The sequence below is a fragment of the Oncorhynchus keta genome, chromosome 31 (assembly GCF_023373465.1).
Source record: "Oncorhynchus keta strain PuntledgeMale-10-30-2019 chromosome 31, Oket_V2, whole genome shotgun sequence".
Classification (NCBI taxonomy): Eukaryota; Metazoa; Chordata; class Actinopteri; order Salmoniformes; family Salmonidae; genus Oncorhynchus; species Oncorhynchus keta.
This window is the reverse complement of record NC_068451.1, coordinates 11,283,130-11,310,099: the sequence shown is the minus strand read 5'-3', so window position 1 is coordinate 11,310,099 and position 26,970 is coordinate 11,283,130. Positions and strand designations below refer to the sequence as shown.

Below are 26,970 nucleotides of genomic sequence, written 5' to 3'. Positions count from 1 at the left end.
GAGAGGCAGCTGTCAACGCCGTCGTGTGTCCCCTGCCTTAACAATAGGCCTGAGCGGCAGGAGGGGTCTGGTGATGGTGATAGCTTGAAAGCCATCGCCGCAATGCAGTAGCAGTGGCAGCCAGTGTGGCCTGTGTGGCTGTGCCTCTCTCCCTCTCTTCCCTGGCCTATAGGGGGAGCAGAGCTGGGGGAGCTGTCCGTGGTGCTGATCCTCAATCTACCCTAGCACTCACCATTTGCTTCCCAAATGGTACCCTACTTCCTGTATAACTAAATACGGAATAGGGTGCCATAAGGGACGCAGCCTCAATCTCTATATCTGTATTTCTGTCGTTAAGTTCGCCACCAAGGCTATTGCAGCCACAGTCAGCAGCACATCCCAGGGACTGGCCGGAATGCAATAGCCCAGCCACAGAGGAAATCACATAGGGTGTGATAAATGCTTTATCTTTTAATGTTGTGAGAGATTGTTCCTGGTGAATTGAGTCAGTCTGACATGGCCTGAAATATACATCTACAGGCCTTTTATTAGTAATACAGTGGGAGAATATTAAAACGCCAATCCAAGGTCTGAAATAGAAGATCTGACAAAATAAATTATTTGCAATTTTAAAATAAATGGTTCCTGATGGCAACTGTATAAAACATCCACACTCACAAACAACATGCTATAGTTGAGGAGGTATTCACAAATGGCTTGTGAATTCTGCCATGATACATACCCCTTCCATATTTCATATTAGGCATTCTACAAATTCTGGCATATTGGCTACGGATCCCATGATGAACCTTACAGTAGCCTACTGTAGTACTCATAAACATAGCTGATGTTTATTTTTCATTCAAGCGTAATTGAGTGAGTTTATTACGATATTAATTATGTCGTGCCGGCTTGCATCCAATGGTGGTCTGTTATAATTCTGCCAACCCTGAGTGCTGTTGCTAACCAAAGTTGAATCTGTTTACTGTACCCAAGAGGCCCATGGAAACAGTAGCGGAGATTCACAGGGGAGGCAGTTAGAGAGAGAGAGAGAGAGAGAGAGAGAGAGAGAGAGAGAGAGAGAGAGAGAGAGAGAGAGAGAGAGAGAGAGAGAGAAAGAGGAGGAGCCTTCCAGACAGCTGAGCTCCACATGATTCAAAAGAGAAAATAGGATGTGGGGAGGGGAGAGGAGAGGAGGAGAAGAGAGAGAGTGATGAGAGGAGGGAGTACACACAATCTGTGAGCTGCAGTGCGGTGACAGAGCTCAGTGAGGCTTCAGGGCTATGGAGGAGTGTGTGTGTGTGTGCGTGTGTGTGTGTGTGTGTGTGTGTGTGTGTGTGTGTGTGTGTGTGTGTGTGTGCGTGTGCGCGTGCGTTTGAAGTGGGGTTAAGGGGGCGCTATTAATAGCCATTTCCCCTTTCTGTGAGAGCGCACAGGGCTTTTTTTGAGTGAGCCAGGGGCAGAGGATCCTTCATAGAGTAGAGAGCATTGTGCCAGTTGATTTAGTTGACCATCCCCATTACAGTCAAAATACTACTGCTCTCACAAATTCTGTCCCCTCGTAAAAAAGCAGTAAATCTATCATGGTGTTAATGTTTCCTTGCAAAAGCTAAAACATGTCCTACTCTGCTGTACATTGTTAAAATGCCGATGTTGCGACTTTGCTAAAAACACTAAACATAGGACATTCTGTTCACTCACAAAATATCCTAAATGCTAATATAATACTACCAATGCTAAGATCGTTTTCAAATACACGACTACATACATCATGCATCACTAAATGCTAACATGACTCTACCTTTGCTAAAAAGCCATACATCTTCCATTGCTATTATACTAACACACTGTCTTCACAGTCCCTTAAATGCTAACTATGTTCCTCCTTGCTTTGCTGAGTAAAACAGACACAGCTCTGCTCTGCGGTCACGGTCCAGTCCTTTTTTAATCATCCCTCTCTCCCTCCTTCCATCTCTCCCACCCTTCCCTCTCTCCCTCCTTCCATCTCTCCCACCCTTCCGTTGATATACTAAGCAGTTTGTGCCAAGTTAATCTAAAGGCCAAGGAGACACCGGGAGAGAAAGGTTCTCTCTACCCTCAGGGCTACCAGCTGATCTGAAAACAAGAAACAAGCACACAATGAAAAGAGCAAAGGGGACAGTGGGAATTTCCCCAAGGTTATGGCTATGTTAACATCCACCTTGAAAACATGAACACGGTAAAGAGAAAAGGCACCACGACTAACGGTTTGAATATAACCACACTGTCAACAAGACACAATGAGTCTTGATATTGGTGGCAGTAGAAATGAAGTGTATCTGCTCAACTGTGTTAAATCTGTCTGACAGTGAAATCTTACAGCAACATCTCCAGCAGTTCCCCAGAAATCTCTTGCTGAGCGGCAGACAGTACTACCGGAAAATGGCAACCAAAGATTCTCCATTTGCGTTCTGTACAGAGAAATGTAACAATGCATCTGTAGCTATGTACCTTTCTATCTTTCATGAAAAAAAAATGATGTTCCAAGCACAGTGTCACAATTTCCAAATTCACCTCTTTGACTAATGTGGATGCTTACTGCTGCTGGATGGGTGCAGCAGGTGGGAATATATTACGGTCATTATCACACACACACACACACACGCACGCATGCACACACACGCACGCACGCACGCACACACACACACACGCACGCACGCACGCACGCACACACACACACACACGCACGCACGCATAAACACACACACACACACACGCATGCATGCACACACACACACGCACGCACACACACGCACGCACACACACACACACGCACGCACGCACGCACACACACACGCACGCACGCACGCACGCGCACACACGCACGCACACGCACGCACGCACGCACGCACTCACGCACGCACGCACGCACGCACACGCACGCACGCACGCACGCACGCACGCACAGACACACACACACGCACGCACGCACGCACGCATAAACACACACACACACGCATGCATGCACACACACACACGCGCGCACACACGCACGCACACACACACACACACACACACACACACACGCATGCATGCACACACACACACGCACGCACACACACACACGCACGCACACACGCACACACACTGTGTGGTTCCGCCAGAGTGCATCAGGTTGAAGAGACTGGCTCTCTGACAACACTAACAGCGGTCTATTCTGCCTACTAATACAATGGCAGGCAGGGAGGAGGGAACAGCGAGGACACTAGGACCCATGGGAGGCACAGTGGCATACATGAGAGACGCACTTCAGCCTGAGTCAGACATGTTGTGTAACAGGGGAGAGACCAAGGGCCTTGTTTCCATACCGGCTCCCCCAACACAGCACGTACAGAGACCCAGTGAGGGACAAAGAGACAGAGAGACAGAGAGAGAGAGAGAGAGAAAGAGAGATCGAGAGATCGAGAGAAAGAGAGAGTCCACACACATGCCGTTCACACAGACACAAACACAAGCATATACGCCTGCCAGAGCACATGTGGGAGAGTGTCACTGCTGGGAGTCCATACTTACACACCCATTACATACGAAAGCATGCACACATACCGTTTGTAGACTAGAAAACAACCCACACATGCATGACTGGATGTCAAATGAGTCATCTCTATGTCAGTGTGATGTGGATGATCAGACACTGAATTAAATCTAAATATGAAAACTGCCATTGACAAAATAATCAATATGGACCAGTGTGACTTTTGGCCGAACAACAAGAGAGGAGAACGTAATGGTGATGGAGAGAGATTGTTTTGAATCCATTCTCAATCCTGCTGCGCTATAAAAAACATGATAGCCCTTTTAACACCCCATTCAATACGCTGACCTCACTCCCCACATCAAACAAAAAACAACAAGACAAACAAAATGAATCGATAAAAACATGATACCCCTTTTAACACCCCATTCAATACGCTGACCTCACTCCCCACATCAAACAAAAAACAACAAGACAAACAAAATGAATCGATAAAAACATGATACCCCTTTTAACACCCCATTCAATACGCTGACCTCACTCCCCACATCAAACAAAAAACAACAAGACAAACAAAATGAATCGATAAAAACATGATACCCCTTTTAACACCCCATTCAATACGCTGACCTCACTCCCCACATCAAACAAAAAACAACAAGACAAACAAAATGAATCGATAAAAACATGCACAACACAGCATGCCAGTAAAACGGAGAATGAGTTGAATGTGTTATGACCATAGCCCTCGTTCATTGTGTCCTTGCTGAATGGCCAAAGAGAGATGGCGTGTTAGGCATGGAATCTGACTGGACATTGTCCCCCACCAGGAAGGGAAATGGTCACATGAGTAACTTCGCACAGCACACACCATTATCTTAATGAGCCTATGCTATGGTCTCCAGTGTGCAGTATATTATGCTACAAAACACCTGAACCAAAGCATGTATAGGATTTGGCTTGGATTTCAGAGACCGTTTGAGAATTAAAGGGGGCGTTCAGTAGTTTCATGGGCAGTGAATCCTAAAGGCCTTGAGATACTGTAAACCCATATAAAGTGTGTTAAAATAATAAGAGTATGGGGAACATTTTATATTAAAGGGATACTTGTGGATTTTGGCAATGAGGCTCTTTATCTACAGTCGTTGGCCAAAAGTTTTGAGAATGACACAAATATTAAATTCCACAAAGTTTGCTTCAGTGTCTTTCGATATTTTTGTCAGATGGAACACTGAATTATAATTACAATGCATAATTACAAGTGTCAAAGGCTTTAATTGACAGTTACATGAAGTTGATGCAAAGAGTCAATATTTGCAGTGTTGACCCTTCTTTTCAAGACCTCTGCATTCCGCCCTGGCATGCTGTCAATTAACTTCTGGGCCACATCCTGACTGATGGCAGCCCATTCTTGCATAATCAATGCTTGGTGTTTGTCAGAATTTGTGGGGTTTTGTTTGTCCACCCGCCTCTTGAGGATTGACCACAAATTCTCAATAAGATTAAGGTCTGGGGATTTTCCTGGCCATGGACCCAAAATATCGATGTTTTGTTCCCCGAGCCACTTAGTTATCACTTTTTCCTTATGGCAAGGTGCTCCATCATGCTGGAAAAGGCATTGTTCGTCACCAAACTGTTCCTGGATGGTTGGGAGAAGTTGCTCTCTGAGGATCTGTTGGTACCATTATTTATTCATGGCTGTGTTCTTATGCAAAATTGTGAGTGAGCCCACTCCCTTGGCTGAGAAGCAACCCCACACATGAATGGTCTCAGGATGCTTTACTGTTGGCATGACACAGGACTGATGGTAGCGCTCACCTTGTCTTCTCCGGACAAGCTTTTTTCTGGATGACCCAAAAAATCGGAAAGGGGATTCATCAGAGAAAATTACTTTAAGCCAGTCCTCAGCAGTCCAATCCCTGTACATTTTGCAGAATATCAGTCTGTCCCTGATGTTTTTCCTGGAGAGAAGTGGCTTCTTTGCTGCCGTTCTTGACACCAGGCCATCCTACAAAAGTCTTTGCCTCACTGTGCGTGCAGATGCACTCACACCTGCCTGCTGCCATTCCTGAGCAAGCTCTGTACTGATGGTGCCCCAATCCCGCAGCTGAATCAACTTCAGGAGACGGTCCTGGCACTTGCTGGACCTTCTTGGGCATCCTGTAGCCTTCTTCACAACAATGTAACCGCTCTCCTTGAAGTTCTTGATGATCCGATAAATGGTTGATATAGGTGCAATCTTACTGGCAGCAATATCCTTGCCTGAGAAGCCCTTTTTGTGCAAACCAATGATGACGGCATGTTTTTCCTTGCAGGTAACCATGAACTCAATCAGCATGACAGAGTGATCTCCAGCCTTGTCCTCATCAACACTCACACCTGTGTTAACGAGAGAATCACTGACATGATGTCAGCTGGTCCTTTTGTGGCAGGGCTGAAATGCAGTGGAAATGTTTTGGGGGGATTCAGTTCATTTGCATGGCAAAGAGGGACTTTGCAATTAATTGCAATTCATCTGATCACTCTTCATAACATTATGGAGTATATGCAAATTGCCCTCATACAAACTGAGGCAGCAGACTTTGTGAAAATCAATATTTGTGTCAGTCAACATTTTTGGCCATGACTGTACTTTCCCAGTGCCAGATGAATTTCTGGATACCATTTTTATGTCTCAGTGTCCAGTATTAAACTTTTTTTAAACCTTTATTTAACTAGGCAAGGCAGTTAAGAACAAATTCTTATTTACAATGACGGCCTACCCCAGGCAAACCCGGACGACGTTGGGCCAATTGTGCGCCGCTCTATGGGAATCCCAATCCCGACCGGATGTGATACAGCCTGGAATCGAACCAGGGACTGTAGTTACTCTTGCACTGAGATGCAGTGCCTAAGACCGCTGCGCCACTAGGGAGCCCAGTATGAAGGGCGATAGAGGTAGTTTCTTGAACCAATGCTAACTAGCATTAGTGCAATGACTGGAAGTCTATGGGTATCTACTAGCATGCATGCCTCATTGCCAAAATCCCGAAGAATCCCTTGAATAGGCTTCCTCTATGAACTCAAGCTTGCTATTGTAGGGAATAGAGAGATGCAGTCAAAAACTGATAAAGAGAGTGAGAGGGCTAAAGAGAGTTAAGGGGCTAAAGATTGTGAGGGGCTAAAGAGAATGAGAGGAATAAATAGAGTGAAATGACTAAATAAAGTGAGAGGACAAAAGAGAGTGAGAGAACTAAAGAGAGTGAGAGAACTAAAGAGAGTGAGAGGGTTAAAGAGAGTGAGAGGGCAAGAAGAGAGTGAAGGGGCTAAAGAGAGTGAGAGGGCAAAAGAGAGCGAGAGGGCTACATAGAGCGAGAGGGCTAAAAAGAGTGAGAGGGCTAAATAGAGTGAGAGGGCTAAATAGAGTGAGAGGACTAAAGAGAGTGAGAGGACGAAAGAGAGTGAGAGGACTATAGAGAGTGAGAGGGGAAATAGAGTGAGAGGACTATAGAGAGTGAGAGGGGAAATAGAGTGAGAGGGCAAAAGAGAGCGAGAGGGCTAAATAGATTGAGAGGGCTAAAGAGAGTGAGATGGCTAAAGAGAGTGAGAGGGCTAAAGAGAGTGAGAGGGCAAAAGAGAGCGAGAGGGCGAAAGAGAGCGAGAGGGCAAAAGAGAGCGAGAGGGCAAAAGAGAGCGAGAGGGGAAAAGAGAGTAAGAGGGCAAAAGAGAGTGAGAGGGCTAAATAGATTGAGAGGGCGAAAGAGAGTGAGAGGGGAAAAGAGAGCGAGAGGGCAAAAGAGAGCGAGAGGGCAAAATAGAGTGAGATAGCTAAATAGAGTGAGAGTGCTAAATAGAGTGAGAGTGCTAAATAGAGTGAGAGGGCTAAAGAGAGTGAGAGGGCTAAAGAGAGTGAGAGGGCTAAAGAGAGTGAGAGGGCTAAAGAGAGCGAGAGGAATAAATAGAGTGAAATGACTAAATAAAGTGAGAGGACAAAAGAGAGTGAGAGAACTAAAGAGAGTGAGAGAACTAAAGAGAGTGAGAGGGTTAAAGAGAGTGAGAGGGCAAGAAGAGAGTGAAGGGGCTAAAGAGAGTGAGAGGGCAAAAGAGAGCGAGAGGGCTACATAGAGCGAGAGGGCTAAAAAGAGTGAGAGGGCTAAATAGAGTGAGAGGGCTAAATAGAGTGAGAGGACTAAAGAGAGTGAGAGGACGAAAGAGAGTGAGAGGACTATAGAGAGTGAGAGGGGAAATAGAGTGAGAGGACTATAGAGAGTGAGAGGGGAAATAGAGTGAGAGGGCAAAAGAGAGCGAGAGGGCTAAATAGATTGAGAGGGCTAAAGAGAGTGAGATGGCTAAAGAGAGTGAGAGGGCTAAAGAGAGTGAGAGGGCAAAAGAGAGCGAGAGGACGAAAGAGAGCGAGAGGGCAAAAGAGAGCGAGAGGGCAAAAGAGAGCGAGAGGGGAAAAGAGAGTAAGAGGGCAAAAGAGAGTGAGAGGGCTAAATAGATTGAGAGGGCGAAAGAGAGTGAGAGGGGAAAAGAGAGCGAGAGGGCAAAAGAGAGCGAGAGGGCAAAATAGAGTGAGATAGCTAAATAGAGTGAGAGTGCTAAATAGAGTGAGAGTGCTAAATAGAGTGAGAGGGCTAAAGAGAGTGAGAGGGCTAAAGAGAGTGAGAGGGCTAAAGAGAGTGAGAGGGCTAAAGAGAGCGAGAGGGCTAAATAGATTGAGAGGGCTAAAGAGAGTGAGAGGGCTAAAGAGAGCGAGGGGGCTAAATAGATTGAGAGGGCTAAAGAGAGTGAGATGGGAAAAGAGAGTGAGAGGGCTAAATAGAGCGGGAGGACTAAATAGAGTGAGATAGCAAAATAGAGTGAGAGTGCTAAATAGAGTGAGAGTGCAAAATAGAGTGAGAGGGCTAAAGAGAGTGAGAGGGCTAAAGAGAGTGAGAGGGCAAAGAGAGTGAGAGGGCTAAAGAGAGCGAGAGGGCGAAATAGATTGAGAGGGCTAAAGAGAGTGAGAGGGGAAAAGAGAGTGAGACGGGAAAAGAGAGTGAGAGGGCTAAATAGAGCGAGAGGACGAAATAGAGTGAGATAGCTAAATAGAGTGAGAGGGCTAAAGAGAGTGAGAGGGCTAAAGAGAGTGAGAGGGCTAAAGAGAGCGAGAAGGGAAAAGAGAGCGAGAGGGCAAAAGAGAGCGAGAGGGCTAAAGAGAGCGAGAGGAATAAATAGAGTGAAATGACTAAATAAAGTGAGAGGACAAAAGAGAGTGAGAAAACTAAAGAGAGTGAGAGAACTAAAGAGAGTGAGAGGGTTAAAGAGAGTGAGAGTGCTAAATAGAGTGAGAGGACTAAATAGAGCGAGAGGGGAAAAGAGAGCGAGAGGGAAAAAGAGAGCGAGAGGACTAAATAGATTGAGAGGGTTAAAGAGAGTGAGAGGGGAAAAGAGAGCGAGAGGGCAAAAGAGAGCGAGAGGGCTAAAGAGAGTGAGAGGACTAAATAGAGTGAGATAGCTAAATAGAGTGAGAGTGCTAAATAGAGTGAGAGTGCTAAATAGAGTGAGAGGACTAAATAGAGCGAGAGGGGAGAAGAGAGCGAGAGGGAAAAAGAGAGCGAGAGGACTAAATAGAGAGAGATAGCTAAAGAGAGTGAGAGGGCTAAGTAGAGTGAGAGGGCTAAATAGAGTGAGAGCGAAAAAGAGAGTGAGAGGGCTAAATAGAGTTAAGGGGCTAAAGATTGTGAGGGGCTAAAGAGAATGAGAGGAATAAATATGACATAAAATGACTAAATAAAGTGAAAGGACAAAAGAGAGTGAGAGAACTAAAGAGAGTGAGAGAACTAAAGGGAGTGAGAGGGTTAAAGAGAGTGAGAGGGCAAGAAGAGAGTGAAGGGGCTAAAGAGAGTGAGAGGGCAAAAGAGAGAGTGAGAAGGCTAAAGAGAGTGAGAAGGCTAAATAGAGTGAGAGGGCTAAATAGAGTGAGAGGACTAAAGACAGTGAGAGGACGAAAGAGAGTGAGAGGACTATAGAGAGTGAGAGGGGAAATAGAGTGAGAGGACTATAGAGAGTGAGATGGCTAAAGAGAGTGAGAGGGAAAGAAGAGAGTAAAGGGGCTCAAGAGAGTGAGAGGGCAAGAGAGAGTGAGAAGGCTAAATAGAGTGAGAGGACTAAAAAGAGTTAGAGGCATATAGAGAGTGAGAGGGCAAAATAGAGTGAGAGGGCTAAAGAGAGTGAGAGGGCTAAATAGAGCGGGAGGACTAAATAGAGTGAGATAGCGAAATAGAGTGAGAGTGCTAAATAGAGTGAGAGTGCAAAATAGAGTGAGAGGGCTAAAGAGAGTGAGAGGGCTAAAGAGAGTGAGAGGGCAAAGAGAGTGAGAGGGCTAAAGAGAGCGAGAGGCGAAATAGATTGAGAGGGCTAAAGAGAGAGGGAGAGTGAGGGCTAAAAAGAGAGTGCTAAATAGAGTGAGGGAAAAGAGAGAGAGGGCTAAATAGAGCGAGAGGACGAAATAGAGTGAGATAGCTAAATAGAGTGAGAGGGCTAAAGAGAGTGAGAGGGCTAAAGAGAGTGAGAGGGCTAAAGAGAGCGAGAAGGGAAAAGAGAGCGAGAGGGCAAAAGAGAGCGAGAGGGCTAAAGAGAGCGAGAGGAATAAATAGAGTGAAATGACTAAATAAAGTGAGAGGACAAAAGAGAGTGAGAGAACTAAAGAGAGTGAGAGAACTAAATAGAGTGAGAGGGTTAAAGAGAGTGAGAGTGCTAAATAGAGTGAGAGGACTAAATAGAGCGAGAGGGGAAAAGAGAGCGAGAGGGAAAAAGAGAGCGAGAGGACTAAATAGATTGAGAGGGTTAAAAGAGAGGGTGAGTGGGGAAAAAAAGAGAGCGAGAGGGCAAAAAGAGAGCGAGAGGGCTAAAGAGAGTGAGAGGACTAAATAGAGTGAGATAGCTAAATAGAGTGAGAGTGCTAAATAGAGTGAGAGTGCTAAATAGAGTGAGAGGACTAAATAGAGCGAGAGGGGAGAAGAGAGCGAGAGGGAAAAAGAGAGCGAGAGGACTAAATAGAGAGAGATAGCTAAAGAGAGTGAGAGTGCTAAATAGAGTGAGAGGGCTAAGTAGAGTGAGAGGGCTAAATAGAGTGAGAGCGAAAAAGAGAGTGAGAGGGCTAAATAGAGTTAAGGGGCTAAAGATTGTGAGGGGCTAAAGAGAATGAGAGGAATAAATATGACATAAAATGACTAAATAAAGTGAGAGGACAAAAGAGAGTGAGAGAACTAAAGAGAGTGAGAGAACTAAAGGGAGTGAGAGGGTTAAAGAGAGTGAGAGGGCAAGAAGAGAGTGAAGGGGCTAAAGAGAGTGAGAGGGCAAAAGAGAGAGTGAGAAGGCTAAAGAGAGTGAGAAGGCTAAATAGAGTGAGAGGGCTAAATAGAGTGAGAGGACTAAAGAGAGTGAGAGGACGAAAGAGAGTGAGAGGACTATAGAGAGTGAGAGGGGAAATAGAGTGGGAGGACTATAGAGAGTGAGATGGCTAAAGCGAGTGAGAGGGCGAAAGAGAGCGAGAGGGGGCTAAATAGATTGAGAGGGCTACATAGAGCGAGAGGGCTAAAAAGAGTGAGAGGGCTAAAGAGAGTGAGAGGGCTAAAGAGAGTGAGAGGGCTAAAGAGAGAGAGAGGGCTAAATAGATTGAGAGGGCTAAAGAGAGTGAGATGGCTAAAGAGAGTGAGAGGGCTAAAGAGAGTGAGAGGGCAAAAAGAGAGAGAAGGGAAAAGAAGAGAGGGCGAAAAGAGAGCGAGAGGGCAAAAAAAGAGAGCGAGAGGGCAAAAGAGAGCGAGAGGACTAAATAGAGTGCGATAGCTAAAGAGAGTGAGAGTGAGAGTGCTAAATAGAGTGAGAGTGCTTAATATAGTGAGAGGGCTAAATAGATTGAGAGGGCTAAAGAGAGTGAGAGGGCTAAAGAGAGTGATAGGGCAAAAGAGAGTGAGAGGGCTAAAAAGAGAGGGAGAGGGGGAAAAGAGAGTGAGAGGGAAAAAGAGAGGAGAGGACTAAATAGAGAGAGATAGCTAAAGAGAGTGAGAGGGAAGGCTAAAGAGTGAGAGGGCTAAATAGAGTGAGAGGAAAAAAAAGAGAGTGAGAGGGCTAAATAGAGTGAGAGGGCTAAATAAAGTGAGAGGACAAAAGAGAGTGAGAGAACTAAAGGGAGTGAGAGGGTTAAAGAGAGTGAGAGAGGGCAAGAAGAGAGTGAGGGGCTAAAAAAGAGTGAGAGGGCAAAAAGAGAGTGAGAAGGCTAAAGAGAGTGAGAAGGCTAAATAGAGTGAGAGGGCTAAATAGAGTGAGAGGACTAAAGAGAGTGAGAGGACGAAAGAGAGTGAGAGGACTATAGAGAGTGAGAGGGGAAATAGAGTGGGAGGACTATAGAGAGTGAGATGGCTAAAGCGAGTGAGAGGGCGAAAGAGAGCGAGAGGGGGCTAAATAGATTGAGAGGGCTACATAGAGCGAGAGGGCTAAAAAGAGTGAGAGGGCTAAAGAGAGCGAGAGGGGGCTAAATAGATTGAGAGGGCTAAAGAGAGTGAGAGGGCTAAAGAGAGTGAGAGGGCTAAAGAGAGTGAGAGGGCAAAAGAGAGCGAGAGGGCTAAATAGATTGAGAGGGCTAAAGAGAGTGAGATGGCTAAAGAGAGTGAGAGGGCTAAAGAGAGTGAGAGGGCAAAAGAGAGTGAGAGGGCAAAAGAGAGCGAGAGGGCAAAAGAGAGCGAGAGGGCGAAAAGAGAGCGAGAGGACTAAATAGAGTGCGATAGCTAAATAGAGTGAGAGTGCTAAATAGAGTGAGAGTTCTTAATAGAGTGAGAGGGCTAAATAGATTGAGAGGGCTAAAGAGAGTGAGAGGGCTAAAGAGAGTGATAGGGCAAAAGAGAGCGAGAGGGCTAAAGAGAGCGAGAGGGGAAAAGAGAGTGAGAGGGAAAAAGAGAGCGAGAGGACTAAATAGAGAGAGATAGCTAAAGAGAGTGAGAGGGAAAAGTAGAGTGAGAGGGCTAAATAGAGTGAGAGTGAAAAAGAGAGTGAGAGGGCTAAATAGAGTGAGAGGGCTAAATAAAGTGAGGGGACAAAAGAGAGTGAGAGAACTAAAGAGAGTGAGAGAACTAAAGAGAGTGAGGGGGCTATAGAGAGTGAGAGGGAAAATAGAGTGAGAGGACAAAAGAGAGTGAGAGTGCTAAAGAGAGTGAGAGGTCTAAATAGAGTGAGAGGGGTGAAGAGAGTGAGAGGGCGAGAGAGAGTGAGAAGGCTAAAGAGAGTGTGAGGACTAAAGAGAGCGAGAGGGCAAAATAGATTGAGAGGGCTAAAGAGAGTGAGATGGCTAAAGAGAGTGAGAGGGCTAAAGAGAGCGAGAGGGCTAAATAGATTGAGAGGGCTAAAGAGAGTGAGAGGGCTAAAGAGAGTGAGAGGGCAGAAGAGAGCGAGAGGGCAGAAGAGAGCGAGAGGGCTAAAGAGAGCGAGAGGGCTAAAGAGAGTGAGATGGCTAAAGAGAGTGAGAGGGCTAAAGAGAGCGAGAGGGCTAAATAGATTGAGAGGGCTAAAGAGAGTGAGAGGGCTAAAGAGAGTGAGAGGGCAGAAGAGAGCGAGAGGGCAGAAGAGAGCGAGAGGGCTAAAGAGAGCGAGAGGACGAAATAGAGTGAGATAGCTAAATAGAGGTAGAGTGCTAAATAGAGTGAGAGGACTAAAGAGAATGAGAGGGGTAAGAGCATGAGAGGGCTAAAGAGAGTGAGAGGGCTAAAGAGAGTGAGAGGGGAAAAGAGCGCGAGAGGACTAAAGAGAGCGAGAGGACTAAAGAGAGCGAGAGGACTAAAGAGAGCGAGAGGACTAAAGAGAGTGAGAGGACTAAAGAGAGCGAGAGGACTAAAGAGAGTGAGAGGACTAAAGAGAGCGAGAGGACTAAAGAGAGTGAGAGGACTAAAGAGAGCGAGAGTACTAAAGAGAGCGAGAGGACTCAATAGGGTGAGATAGCTAAATAGAGTGAGAGTGCTAAATAGAGTGAGAGTGCTACATAGAGCGAGAGGGGAAAAGAGAGCGAGAGGGAAAAAGAGAGCGAGAGGACTAAATAGAGAGAGATAGCTAAAGAGAGTGAGAGGGCTAAATAGAGGGAGAAGGCTAAATAGAGTGAGAGGACTAAATAGAGTGAGAGGACAAAAGAGAGTGAGAGAACTAAAGAGAGTGAGAGTGCTTAAGAGAGTGAGAGGGCAAGAGAGAGTGAGAAGGCTAAATAGAGTGAGAGGACTAAATAAAGTGAGAGAACTAAAAAGAGTGAGATCGAAAAAGAGAGTGAGAGGGCTAAATAAAGTGAGAGGACAAAAGAGAGTGAGAGAACTAAAGCGAGTAAGAGAACTAAAGAGAGTGAGAGTGCTAAAGAGAGTGAGAGGGAAAAAAGAGAGTGAAGGGGCTAAAGAGAGTGAGAGGCCAAGAGAGAGTGAGATGACTAAATAGAGTGAGAGGACTAAATAGAGTGAGAGGCCTATAGAGAGTGAGAGGGAAAAATAGAGTGAGAGGGCTAAAGAGAGTGAGAGGGAAAAATAGAGTGAGAGGGCTAAAGAGAGTGAGAGGGATAAATAGAGTGAGAGTGCTAAAGAGAGTGAGAGGACTAAATGAAGTGTGAGGGCTAAATAGAGTGAGAGGACTAAATAGAGTGAGAGGACTAAATAGAGTGAGAGGGAAAAAGAGAGTGAGATGGCTAAATAGAGTGAGAGGGAAAAGAGAGTGAGAGGACTGAATAGAGTGAGAGGGCTAAAGAGAGTGAGAGGACTAAATAGAGTGAGAGAGCTGAAGAGAGTGAGAGGGGAAAAGAGAGCGAGAGGGCTAAAGAGAGTGAGATGGGAAAAGAGAGCGAGAGGACTAAAGAGAGTGAGAGGGCTAAAGAGAGTGAGAGGGCTAAAGAGAGCGAGAGGACTAAAGAGAGTGAGAGGGCTAAAAAGAGTGAGAGGGGAAAAGAGAGCGGGAGGACTAAAGAGAGTGAGAGGGCTAAAGAGAGTGAGGGGAAAAGAGAGCGAGAGGACTAAAGAGAGTGAGAGGGCTAAAGAGAGTGAGAGGGCTAAAGAGAGCGAGAGGACTAAAGAGAGTGAGAGGGCTAAAGAGAGTGAGAGGGGAAAAGAGAGCGGGAGGACTAAAGAGAGTGAGAGGGCTAAAGAGAGTGAGAGGGCTAAAGAGAGTGAGAGGGCTAAATAAAGCGAGAGGACAAAAGAGAGTGAGAGAACTAAAGAGAGCGAGAGTACTAAAGAGAGTGAGAGGGCTAAAGAGAGTGAGAGGGCTAAAGAGAGTGAGAGGGGAAAAGAGAGCGAGAGGACTAAAGAGAGTGAGAGGGCTAAAGAGAGTGAGAGGGCTAAATAAAGTGAGAGGGCTAAATAAAGTGAGAGGACAAAAGAGAGTGAGAGAACTAAAGAGAGTGAGAGTGCTAAAGAGAGTGAGAGGGAAAGAAGAGAGTAAAGGGGCTCAAGAGAGTGAGAGGGCAAGAGAGAGTGAGAAGGCTAAATAGAGTGAGAGGACTAAAAAGAGTGAGAGGCATATAGAGAGTGAGAGGGCAAAATAGAGTGAGAGGGCTAAAGAGAGTGAGAGGGCTAAATAGATTGAGAGGGCTAAATGGAGTGAGAGGGCTAAATAGAGTGAGATGACTAAATAGAGAGAGATAGCTAAATAGAGTGAGAGGGCTAAATAGAGTGAGAGGACTAAATAGAGAGAGATAGCTAAATAGAGTGAGAGGGCTAAATGGAGTGAGAGGACTAAATAGAGTGAGAGGGAAAAAGAGAGTGAGAGGACTAAATAGAGTGAGAGGGCTAAAGAGAGTGAGAGGACTAAATAGAGTGAGAGGGAAAAAGAGAGTGAGAGGACTAAATAGAGTGAGAGGGAAAAAGAGAGTGAGAGGACTAAATAGAGTGAGAAGAATACAGATCGAATAAACAAGGAGGGAAAGACAGATAAGGGAACCGGAATAGAGAGAGTGTAATACATTTAGAATAATCGACAGCAGGCTGGCCATTAGAACCATCTTACCCAACATGCCCTTGCTTTCCTCTGACAGACACATGTCCTTCTCTGCGCTGGGCAGCACAAAGCCCACCACGAAGATCTCCACACCGTCCGCCATCAGCGCCAGCCCCAGCACAAAGTACAGCGTCCACTGGAACTTCCCATGGCCACACTCCTGCAGGATGGTCTCGTACTGCTGGGCCAACTCCTCCTGATCCTTCCTCCTCTCTGCCTCGAACTGGGCCAGGTCCCTGATCTGAGCTTGGGGGGCAATCCCGTCCACCGGTACCGTTTTTCCGGACTCTGCCCGGGGGATTCCCTGATACTCGCCCTCGTAGATCTCATCGTCTTCGTCGTGACCTTCCGTGGAGTCGCTGTGGCCGCCCTCGTCGTCGTTGGCCCGGCTGTCGTTGCGGTAGTAGCCGTCGCCATCTTGGCTCTGCTGCACGGGGTAGTCGTCATCGTCGTCCTCTTCCTCGAAGCGCTTGTACGAGCGCTTTGTGTACTCGTCGGCCATTTTGTCCACGCTGCGGCCCACCTTCTTGCCCGCCTGCTTCTTCACCACCTTGGCGATGTCTTTGGCGCCGCGGATGAAGTCCTGCCGTCCGTCTCGTCCATAGCCGTCGTCCATCTTGGCTCTGGCGGTGAGGTTGGTTGCTGCTAGGAATGGGAGATATCAGGAGTGACACAAGAGCATGGGTGTGAACTGGGGATCTCTGTGGATCTGGAATTCAGCGCCACGGACAGCTCTTCTATCAGCTACAGCCAGAATATTTTCCTCCAAATTGAGACCTGGAATGAAAGAGAGGATTCTGTTAGAACGGCACCTCCAACAGTGTAAAGAAACTACGCAGCATCAACTGTCCATCACAGTTCTCACTCATTCTCACTCCAACTTCCAATCAAGAAATACAAACGATGGTGTTTCCATCCTGTTCCAATTTTCACAAGAGTATACACCTGCGTCTGTACATGACAGCTGGCCGGTGGCACCTTAATTGGGAGGATGAGCTCATAGTAATGGCTTGAACGGATAAATGGAATGATATCGAACACATCAAACACCTGTTTGATACCATTCCATTCACTCCATTCCAGCAATTATTATGATCCGTCCTGCCTCCTGTACTGCACATGCCACAGAAAGCCAAACTCAAGTGAAGTCAGTAACCACATGGAGGTTCTCAATACCTGTATTCATTATTCTCAGCCCACCTTATCAGACCCAATGTAATGTCCTTCATAAGTGGACATGACAGCTTTAAGTAGAAAACGACATAAGAGCTCTTGTTCAAACTCAGTGGCCTACATTGATTGAGCCCCAGTTATCTCATAGGTCTCTCCCAGCCCATCCACAGGTCACAGCATGGCATTTCCAATGGCTCTCGGCTTGAATCAAACCTTCAAGGGAACATACTGCTACACTGACGGCCCAGTTAGGAGCACTGCAATTACATTTGTTCCCAGGAAGTCTATAAAGAGACATTATTACTTCCTGTCCGACAATCTGGAGAATGGGGTGATATAAGCCTATATGTCTAGCAGATGAATGCATTAATACGATGAGCTACAGTAGGCAATTAGGTAACACGACCAGTTTCTTTTGGGAGATAGCTTAGAGTCCTTCAGCGATATCACTAAAAAATCATCTTGTGGAATTCAGTGAACTGATGTGGCTTGGCAATAATGTTTTCTTAGTATGTCTCGTGTGGTCTAGTGTGGTCTAGTATGTGTCTAGTGAGTGTCTAGCGAGTGTCTAGTGTGTGTCTAGTGAGTATCTAGTGTGGTCTGGTATGTGTCTAGTGAGTGTCTAGTGAGTGTCTAATGAGTGTCTAGTGTGTGTCAGGTGAGTGTCTAGTGAGTGTCTAGTGAGTGTCTAGTATGTGTCTAGTGAGTGTCTAATGAGTGTCTAGTGAGTGTCGAGTGAGTGTCTAGTGTGGTCTAGTATGTGTCTAGTGAGTGTCTAGTGAGTGTCTAGTGAGTGTCTAGTGTGTGTCTAGTGAGTGTCTAGTATGTGTCTAGTGAGTGTCTAGTGAGTGTCTAGTGAGTGTCGAGAGTGTGTCTAGTATGGTCTTGTGTGGTCTAGTATGTGTCAGGTGAGTGTCTAGTGTGTGTCTAGTATGGTCTTGTGTGGTCTAGTATGTGTCTAGTGAGTGTCTAGTGAGTGTCTAGTGTGTGCCTAGTATGTGTCTAGTGAGTGTCTAGTGAGTGTCTAGTGAGTGTCTAGTGTGTGTCTAGTGTGTGTCTAGTGAGTGTCTAGTGAGTGTCTAGTGAGTGTCTAGTGTGTGTCTAGTGAGTGTCTGGTGTGTGTCTAGTATGGTCTAGTATGTGTCAGGTGAGTGTCTAGTGAGTGTCTAGTGAGTGTCTAGTGTGTGTCTAGTGAGTGTCTAGTGAGTGTGGTCTAGTTAGTGTCTAGTGAGTGTCTAGTGTGTGTCTATTGAGTGTCTAGTGTGTGTCTAGTGAGTGTCTAGTGAGTGTCTAGTGTGTGTCTAGTGAGTGTCTAGTGAGTGTCTAGTGTGTGTCTAGTGTGTGTCTAGTGTGTGTCTAGTGTGTGTCTATTGAGTGTCTAGTGTGTGTCTAGTGAGTGTCTAGTGAGTGTCTAGTGTGTGTCTAGTGAGTGTCTAGTGAGTGTCTAGTGTGTGTCTAGTGAGTGTCTAGTGAGTGTCTAGTGAGTGTCTAGTGTGTGTCTAGTGTGTGTCTAGTGTGTGTCTATTGAGTGTCTAGTGTGTGTCTAGTGAGTGTCTAGTGAGTGTCTAGTGAGTGTCTAGTGTGTGTCTAGTGAGTATCTAGTGTGGTCTGGTATGTGTCTAGTGAGTGTCTAGTGAGTGTCTAGTGAGTGTCTAGTGTGTGTCTAGTGAGTGTCTAGTGTGTGTCTAGTGTGTGTCCAGTGTGTGTCTAGTGAGTGTCTGGTGTGTGTCTAGTATGTGTCAGGTGAGTGTCTAGTGAGTGTCTAGTGAGTGTCTAGTGAGTGTCTAGTGTGTGTCTAGTGAGTGTCTAGTGAGTGTCTAGTGTGTGTCAGGTGAGTGTCTAGTGAGTGTGGTCTAGTGAGTGTCTGGTGAGTGTCTAGTGTGTGTCTAGTGTGTGTCTAGTGTGTGTCTATTGAGTGTCTAGTGTGTGTCTAGTGAGTGTCTAGTGAGTGTCTAGTGTGTGTCTAGTTAGTGTCTAGTGAGTGTCTAGTGTGTGTCTAGTTAGTGTCTAGTGTGTGTCTAGTGAGTGTCTAGTGAGTGTCTAGTGTGTGTCTAGTTAGTGTCTAGTGAGTGTCTAGTGTGTGTCTAGTGAGTGTCTAGTGAGTGTCTAGTGTGTGTCTAGTTAGTGTCTAGTGAGTGTCTAGTGTGTGTCTAGTTAGTGTCTAGTGAGTGTCTAGTGTGTGTCTAGTTAGTGTCTAGTGTGTGTCTAGTGAGTGTCTAGTGAGTGTCTAGTGTGTGTCTAGTTAGTGTCTACTGTGTGTCTAGTGAGTGTCTAGTGTATGTCTAGTGTATGTCTAGTGTGTGTCTAGTGTGTGTCTAGTGTGTGTCTAGTGTGTGTCTATTGAGTGTCTAGTGTGTGTCTAGTGAGTGTCTAGTGAGTGTCTAGTGTGTGTCTAGTGAGTGTCTAGTGAGTGTCTAGTGAGTGTCTAGTGAGTGTCTAGTGTGTGTCTAGTGTGTGTCTAGTGTGTGTCTAGTGAGTGTCTAGTGAGTGTCTAGTGAGTGTCTAGTGTGTGTCTAGTGTGTGTCTAGTGAGTGTCTAGTGAGTGTCTAGTGTGTGTCTAGTGTGTGTCTAGTGAGTGTCTAGTGAGTGTCTAGTGAGTGTCTAGTGTGTGTCTAGTGAGTGTCTAGTGTGTGTCTAGTGAGTATCTAGTGTGGTCTGGTATGTGTCTAGTGAGTGTCTAGTGAGTGTCTAGTGAGTGTCTAGTGAGTGTCTAGTGTGTGTCCATTGTGTGTCTAGTGAGTGTCTGTGTGTGTCTAGTATGTGTCAGGTGAGTGTCTAGTGAGTGTCTAGTGAGTGTCTAGTTAGTGTCTAGTGAGTGTCTAGTGTGTGTCTAGTGAGTGTCTAGTATGGTCGAGTATGTGTTAGGTGAGTGTTTACTGAGTGTGGTCTAGTGAGTGTCTGGTGAGTGTCTAGTGTGTGTCTAGTGTGTGTCTAGTGTGTGTCTAGTGAGTGTCTAGTGAGTGTCTGGTGAGTGTCTAGTTAGTGTCTAGTGAGTGTCTAGTGTGTGTCTAGTTAGTGTCTAGTGAGTGTCTAGTGTGTGTCTAGTTAGTGTCTAGTGAGTGTCTAGTGTGTGTCTAGTTAGTGTCTAGTGAGTGTCTAGTGTGTGTCTAGTTAGTGTCTAGTGAGTGTCTAGTGTGTGTCTAGTTAGTGTCTAGTGAGTGTCTAGTGAGTGTCTAGTGAGTGTCTAGTGTGTGTCTAGTTAGTGTCTAGTGAGTGTCTAGTGTATGTCTAGTTAGTGTCTAGTGTGTGTCTAGTGAGTGTCTAGTGAGTGTCTAGTTTGTGTCTAGTTAGTGTCTAGTGAGTGTCTAGTGTGTGTCTAGTTTGTGTCTAGTGTGTGTCTAGTGAGTGTCTAGTGAGTGTCTAGTGTGTGTCTAGTGAGTGTCTAGTGTGTGTCTAGTGAGTGTCTAGTGTGTGTCTAGTGTGTGTCTAGTGTGTGTCTAGTGAGTGTCTAGTGTGTGTCTAGTGTGTGTCTAGTGTGTGTCTAGTGAGTGTCTAGTGAGTGTCTAGTGTGTGTCTAGTGAGTGTCTAGTGTGTGTCTAGTGAGTGTCTAGTGAGTGTCTAGTGTGTGTCTAGTGAGTGTCTAGTGTGTGTCTAGTGAGTGTCTAGTGTGTGTCTAGTGAGTGTCTAGTGTGTGTCTAGTGAGTGTCTAGTGAGTGTCTAGTGTGTGTCTAGTGAGTGTCTAGTTAGTGTCTAGTGAGTGTCTAGTGAGTGTCTAGTGAGTGTCTAGTTAGTGTCTAGTGAGTGTCTAGTGTGTGTCTAGTTAGTGTCTAGTGTGTGTCTAGTTAGTGTCTAGTGAGTGTCTAGTGTGTGTCTAGTTAGTGTCTAGTGAGTGTCTAGTGAGTGTCTAGTGAGTGTCTAGTGAGTGTCTAGTGAGTGTCTAGTGAGTGTCTAGTGTGTGTCTAGTGAGTGTCTAGTGTGTGTCTAGTGAGTGTCTAGTGAGTGTCTAGTGAGTGTCTAGTGTGTGTCTAGTTAGTGTCTAGTGAGTGTCTAGTGTGTGTCTAGTTAGTGTCTAGTGAGTGTCTAGTGTGTGTCTAGTTAGTGTGGCCCCTTATCCACATTTCCTTCCCTATTTTTTCCTTTTTCTCCACTCATCTCAGCCTCTTTCTCTATTACCCTTCTCCTTCCCTGTCTTCCTCCTCTCTCCTTTCTCCATCCTTCATCTCTTTCCCTCTTGTCATTCTCACCCTCTCCTCACGCTCATTCTCTGTCACTCCTTCCCTATCTCTGTTTCTCTCTCTCCCTCCCCCGGCTCTCTCTCTCTCTCTCTGTTATTTGTGGGTAAGGATAATTGGTTCTCAGCTTCACTCTGTTCTTTCTGTTGTGTATTCCTCTCCTCGTGGCCCTATCGGCAACACTAACCTGACTGGGCTGTGCCGTTTAACCTCCCAAAGTCTCTCTGCTCCTGCTAGAGTCTCCAGAGATAGCAGGCAGGTTAAACCTTGACCCGGAGAACAAGGCCGACAGAAAAAAGGCCAGTCTAAATCTGGCAGCTGGGTGGTCTGCTCTTTTCCCTGCACCTCTGTCACCATTAACACACACAGGTCCGTCTAATTTGTCTCACAGAGGAATACAGCAATACAGCCAAGGGAAACAGATGCAGTCAGATTGTCAGATTACTATACAGTGTCTTTAGAGAGAAAGTGTGCACACTGTTCATTGAAATCCCGGCACAATATATAGCCCAGACTACTATACAACCTTAAAATGTGATGTTTCTTTAGTGAATACTAATTTGATTATCTCCGAAATGTGACTGTATGCTGTTAGTTTGATAATAACACCCATCTGAAATGGTGGTGTGTAGGAGACAGTGTGAAGCTAATCCCTTGATAGAGTGGTGTTGGTCCCCACTGTGGCTGCCTAGTGCTATTGGATTCTCTGGCCCTTTGAAGAGGAGGAGACACAACAGGAGAAGAGAACAGGCCTCAGGGAGGATCCATAGACCATAGCTGAACCCAATGACCATGCACACACTCTGAAATACTGTAACAGTCCCCACCCTTCTTTGGTTAGTGGCCCTCCTTTTATCTGTTAACACTATTTTACAGTGGTATTTCAGCTAGTACCTGTTAGACAAGGGGTACTCTCTGGTGCTGTGATTCAGTACCTGGTACCTAAAAGGCACATACGTAACTACCAAGTCAACTGTGTAACAGGCTACTATTACAGCCTTACCAAACGGACAGTTGCCATACCAGGCAGTGATGCAACCCGTCAGGATGCTCTTGATGGTGCAGCTGTAAAACCTTTTGAAGATCTGAGGGGGAATAGGTTTTGACGTGCCCTCTTCATGACTGTCTGGTGTGCTTGGACCATGTTAGTTTGTTGGTGATGTAGACGCCAAGGAACTTGAAGCTGTCAACCTGCTCCACTACAGCCCTGTCGATGAGAAAGGGGGCGTGCTTGGTCCTCCTTTTCCTGTAGTCCACAATCATCTCCTTCGTCTTAATCACATTGAGGGAGAGGTTGTTGTCCTTGCACTACACGGTCAGGTCTCTGATCTCCTCCCTATATGCTGTCTCATCGTTGTCGGTGATCAGGCCTACCACTGTTGTGTCATCGGCAAACTTAATGATGGTGTTGGAGTCGTGTCTGGCCGTGCAGTCATGAGTGAACAGGGAGAACAGGAGGAGACTGAGCACGCACCCCTGAGGGGCCCCCGTGTTGAGGATCAAATCAAAATCAAATTTATTTATATAGCCCTTCTTACATCAGCTGATTTATCAAAGTGCTGTACAGAAACCCAGCCTAAAACCCCAAACAGCAAGCAATGCAGGTGTAGAAGCACGGTGGCTAGGAAAAACTCCCTAGAAAGGCCAAAACCTAGGAAGAAACCTAGAGAGGAACCAGGCTATGAGGGGTGGCCAGTCCTTTTCTGGCTGTGCTGGGTGGAGGATCAGCGTGGCTGATGTTACCTACCCTTGCCACCTAGGGGTCGGCCCGTCAGGAAGTCCAGGATCCAGTTGCAGAAGAAGGTGTTTAGTCCTAGGGTCCTTAGCTTAGTGATGATCTTTGAGAGCACGATGGTGTTGAACTCTGAGCTGTGGTCAATGAATAGCATTCTCACATACAGGTGTTCCTTTTGTCCAGGTGTGAAAGGGCAGTGTGCCGAGCAATAGAGATTTCATAATCTGTGGATCTGTTGGTGCGGTATGCAAATTGGAGTGGGTTTAGGGTTTCTGGGATAATGTTGTTGGTGTGAGCCATGACCAGCCTTTCAAAACATTTCATGGCTACAGACGTGAGTGCTACGGGTGGGTAGTCATTTGACAGGTTAACGTAGTGTTCTTGGGCACAGGGACTATGGTGGTCTGCTTGAAACATGTTGGTACTACAGACTCAGACAGGGAGAGGTTGAAAATGTCATGAAGACAATTGCCAGTTGGTCAGCGCATGCTGGTAATCCATCTAGCCCTGCGGCCTTGTGAATGTTGACCTGTTTAAAGGTCTTACTCACATCGGCTGCGTAGTACGATTCAATCTTAGTCCTGTATTGCTTTGCCTGTTAGATGGTTCGTCGGAGAGCATAGTGGGATTTCTAATAAGCTTCCGGGTTAGAGTCCCGCTCCTTGAAAGCTGCAGCTCTACCCTTTAGCTCAGTGTGAATGTTGCCTGTAATCCATGGCTTCTGGTTGGGGTATGTACGTACAGTCACTGTGGGGACGTCGTCATCGATTAACTTATTGATGAAGCGAGTGAGTGAATTGGTGTACTCCTCAATACCATCGGATGAATCCCCAAACATATTCCAGTCTGTGCTAGCAAAACAGTCCTTTAGTTTAGCATCTGCTTCATCTGACCACTTTTCAATAGACAGAGTCACTAGTGCTTCCTGCTTTAATATTTGCTTGTAAGCAGAAATCAGGAGGATAAAATGAAGGTCAGATTTGCCAAATGGAGGGCGAGGGAGAGCTTTGTATGTGTCTCTGTGTGTGGAGTAAAGGTGGTAAAGGAGTAAAGGTCCCTCTGGTTGCACATTTAACATGCTGATAGAAACGAGGTCAAACTGATTTAAGTTTCCCTGCATTAAAGTATCCAGCCACTAGGAGAGCCACCTCTGGATGAGCGTTTTCCTGTTTTCTTATGGCAGTATACAGCTCATTGAGTTTAGAGCCAGCATCGGTCTGTGGTGGTATATAGACAGCTATGACAAATACAGATGAAAACTCTCTAGGTAGATAGTGTGGTCTACATCTTATCATGAGATACTCTACCTCAGGCAAGCAAAACCTTGAGGCTTCCTTAGATATCGTGCACCAGCTGTTGTTTACAAATATACATAGGAATTCGCCCCATGTCTTACCAGAGGCTGCTGTTCTGTCCTGCCGATAGAGTGTATAACCCGCCAGCGGTATGTTATTAATGTCGTCATTCAGCCACGACTCTGTCAAACATAAGATATTACAGTTTTTGAAGTCCCGTTGGTAGGATATACGTGCTTTCAGTTCATCCCATTTATTTTCCAGCGATTGAACGTTGGATAACAGTACGGATGTCAAAGGCAGATTAGCCACCCGTCGCTTGATCCTCACAAGGTACCCCGATCTCTTTCCGCAAAATATATTTTTTTTCTCTCCTGCGAATGATGGGGATGAGGGCCTGTTCGGATGTTCGGAGCATATCCCGTCCGACTCATTAAAACAAAATTCTTCATCCAATTCGAGGTAAATAATCGCTGTTCTGATGTCCAGAAGCTCTTTTCGGTCATAAGAGATGGTAGCAGCAACATTACGTACAAAATAAGTCACAAAGGCTTCCATTAGCAGATACTGTGACACTGAAACATGGTTGCATGTCAAGATAAATGATTTAGATTGCATTGAATTGCATGTTAATATTCTCTACATATCATGTCCTCTCCTTGTTCGCTGCTGGGCTAATATAGGCCAGAATGTTGTATGTGGATTTGCTTCATCCACTTCACACGGTAAAGTGTGCATTAGGTGCCACCAGAGTGGTACATAGAAACCTGATTTCCATATAAATGGCAGTGAGTGAGATGGCCCCTACTGGCCCTTGAAATCTTTGCCTCTGAGTCAGAACCTATCTGCTAGCTACAGATGTAGGATCTTAATCTGATCACTCTTTTGTTGCGGAGAATTTTCCTGCACAGCATGAAATGCAAATTTGTAGTGTATTTGAGTTCTAAAACAGCTTCTAAAGTTTGTAATTTCCACTTTGAAATTTCAGACTTGATTTGCCCTTACAAAAAAAATGTATCAACCCCTACAAGAATGTCCATTAATTAATTATAATCCGCATAATAATTTACATTTCCTGTTGCTGTAGGATTACTTTCCTGCTGTAGCAAACTGGCTCAAATTAAGATCCTACATCTGTATGGCTCAGGAATCCTGAAGCCATTGCATTTAAACCTGGGTCCATTGTACCAGAGAAAGCACAAGAGAGACAATCTTCCATTCCTACTGAACGGAGCTTGATGTGCAGGTGGGAATATGAATTGTGGTAAAGCCAAAAGGCAGAAGTACTTGAAAAACATAAGGAGGTAAATATGAAATGGAAATCCTCCTGTAGGACCTTTGGCAGGTGAACAAGAGCAGACATACAGTATGCATAAAACATGAGGCTTGCTGTAACAAGCAGGTTTCCCAGGAAGGGAACAACCTTGTGGTTGCATTACACATGGAGTTAGTGCGTAAAGAGGAGGAAGCTCAAGAATAGTTCTATATGCTGATTTGTATGCCAGCAGCCTCTCTAAGAAAACAACATTGAATACATTGAATCATTGCATACTTTGACAACAGTATATTCATTGGCAATGAGATTGGAAATGTGGGCTGAGAGGGAATCCAATGAATCCATATTGATATGAATTATTTTCAAAGAAGAGATGATATAATTTGAAACAGACAGACAATGTATCAGAATATGTCGCCATGCAAAAACAAACTGTTGTCCCTTGTGCCTGCCTGTATTGGTGGAGGAGTTTCCTGCCTTAACATCATTAGTGGTTAATGGGCCATAGTTTACAAGGATCCTTACACAGAATGACTCTGTTGGGAGCTGTCTGCTTTGGTAAGACATCTCAATTTAGCAACCAGAGGACATATTCCATGTGTCGTCAGAGAAGATGAATGAGGCCCTCCTAGAGGACATATTTAGTTCTGTGTTTGGATAAGAAAACGTGACACTAAAACAGAAGAGTAAAAGCTGTATTAAACCTCCCCCACCTACTGAAATATAGTTACTCCTTACTCCCTAAAGGTCTACCCTCTGCTCCTGATCTTTAATACTTTAAGAGGGCTATTACTCACCTACCCCATTCTAGAGATCCTGGTGTACCTTACTGTAATGGTCCACTGAGCTAGACTATTCTGTAAAAGAGCTGCTCCAAAACCAAAAGCATATTGTATCATCTCTTAGCAATCCAAGATCTTCAGGGCACATAAAACCGCCCCCTCTGCTCTTGGTCTAGAAATCTCGATCTACACACAGCGCCTCAGTAAATCTTCTATCCCTCTCGGAGACACCAGCCGGTTGGCTGGCTGTCCTTTGTCTCCATGGTCACGACTTCAACACCAGGAGCCACTCACTACTAAATGCAATGAGCTAGCCATCACCATCAGATTTCTCTTTAACCATCCCCACTACTGATAGATATGAGTAGGTACAGATAGACTCTTTAGCCTGGAATAATAAACCATTCTCTACTTGAGAGTTATGCTGCATCAAGTATGTGGCTGTTAGTACTAAAAATACTTGAACTAATCTGTGAGTCATGATGTAGACATTTGGCCACAACAAGACAGCAAATCCGTTTGGAAATATGCAACAACAAAGGGCTTAATATACGGGATAAACAGCAAGAAAGGCGATAAGATAACAATGTAATGAGTTATTCCAAAGTAAAGCACATCACTTATTGGGCCTGGCATCTTCAATGAAGTGTAAATTGATAATAAATTAGGTGTCCAAAGGGAGCCGGACCAAAACCCTAGCTGTCGTTTGCCAGTGATGAAAGACTTAATTATTTAAACCTATTTCCTTCTAGTGAGCTGAGAGGATGCCAGGGGGTCAGTGGAGCTCCTCTCTACACCACACACGAAACCGGAACAGAGCAGCAGCTTGCTCACAATAAAAGAGAGCAGAGAGAAACAGGAAATAACCTACCCTGAAGCTAAGATAACGCTAGCTAGCACGTTAAAACTGAGGCAGTGCACTAAAGCGGAACAGCCTTTTGCTCTGGCTGAAGCTACTGTATTTGCTTAACTTAAAAAGCCCTACCACGGCTAAAATACAGCTAGTAAATTTAGACTCGAGCACTGGGCTAGGCAACAGTCAACAGCTGAAATTGTGTGGGTCAA

At 45.5% G+C, this 26,970-nt stretch overlaps 1 protein-coding gene across 1 annotated transcript in view; it reads right to left on the bottom strand.

Annotated features, from left to right (window-relative positions):
- LOC118364047 (synaptic vesicle glycoprotein 2A-like) overlaps window positions 1-26,970 on the bottom strand; it is a 54,169-nt gene that overhangs the window by 13,823 nt on the left and 13,376 nt on the right. Inside the window, exon 2 of the mRNA XM_052489558.1 lies at window positions 15,482-16,249. Coding sequence (XP_052345518.1) covers window positions 15,482-16,088 — 607 coding nt within the window. The 5' untranslated portion in view covers window positions 16,089-16,249. The remainder of the gene's footprint in view (window positions 1-15,481; window positions 16,250-26,970) is intronic.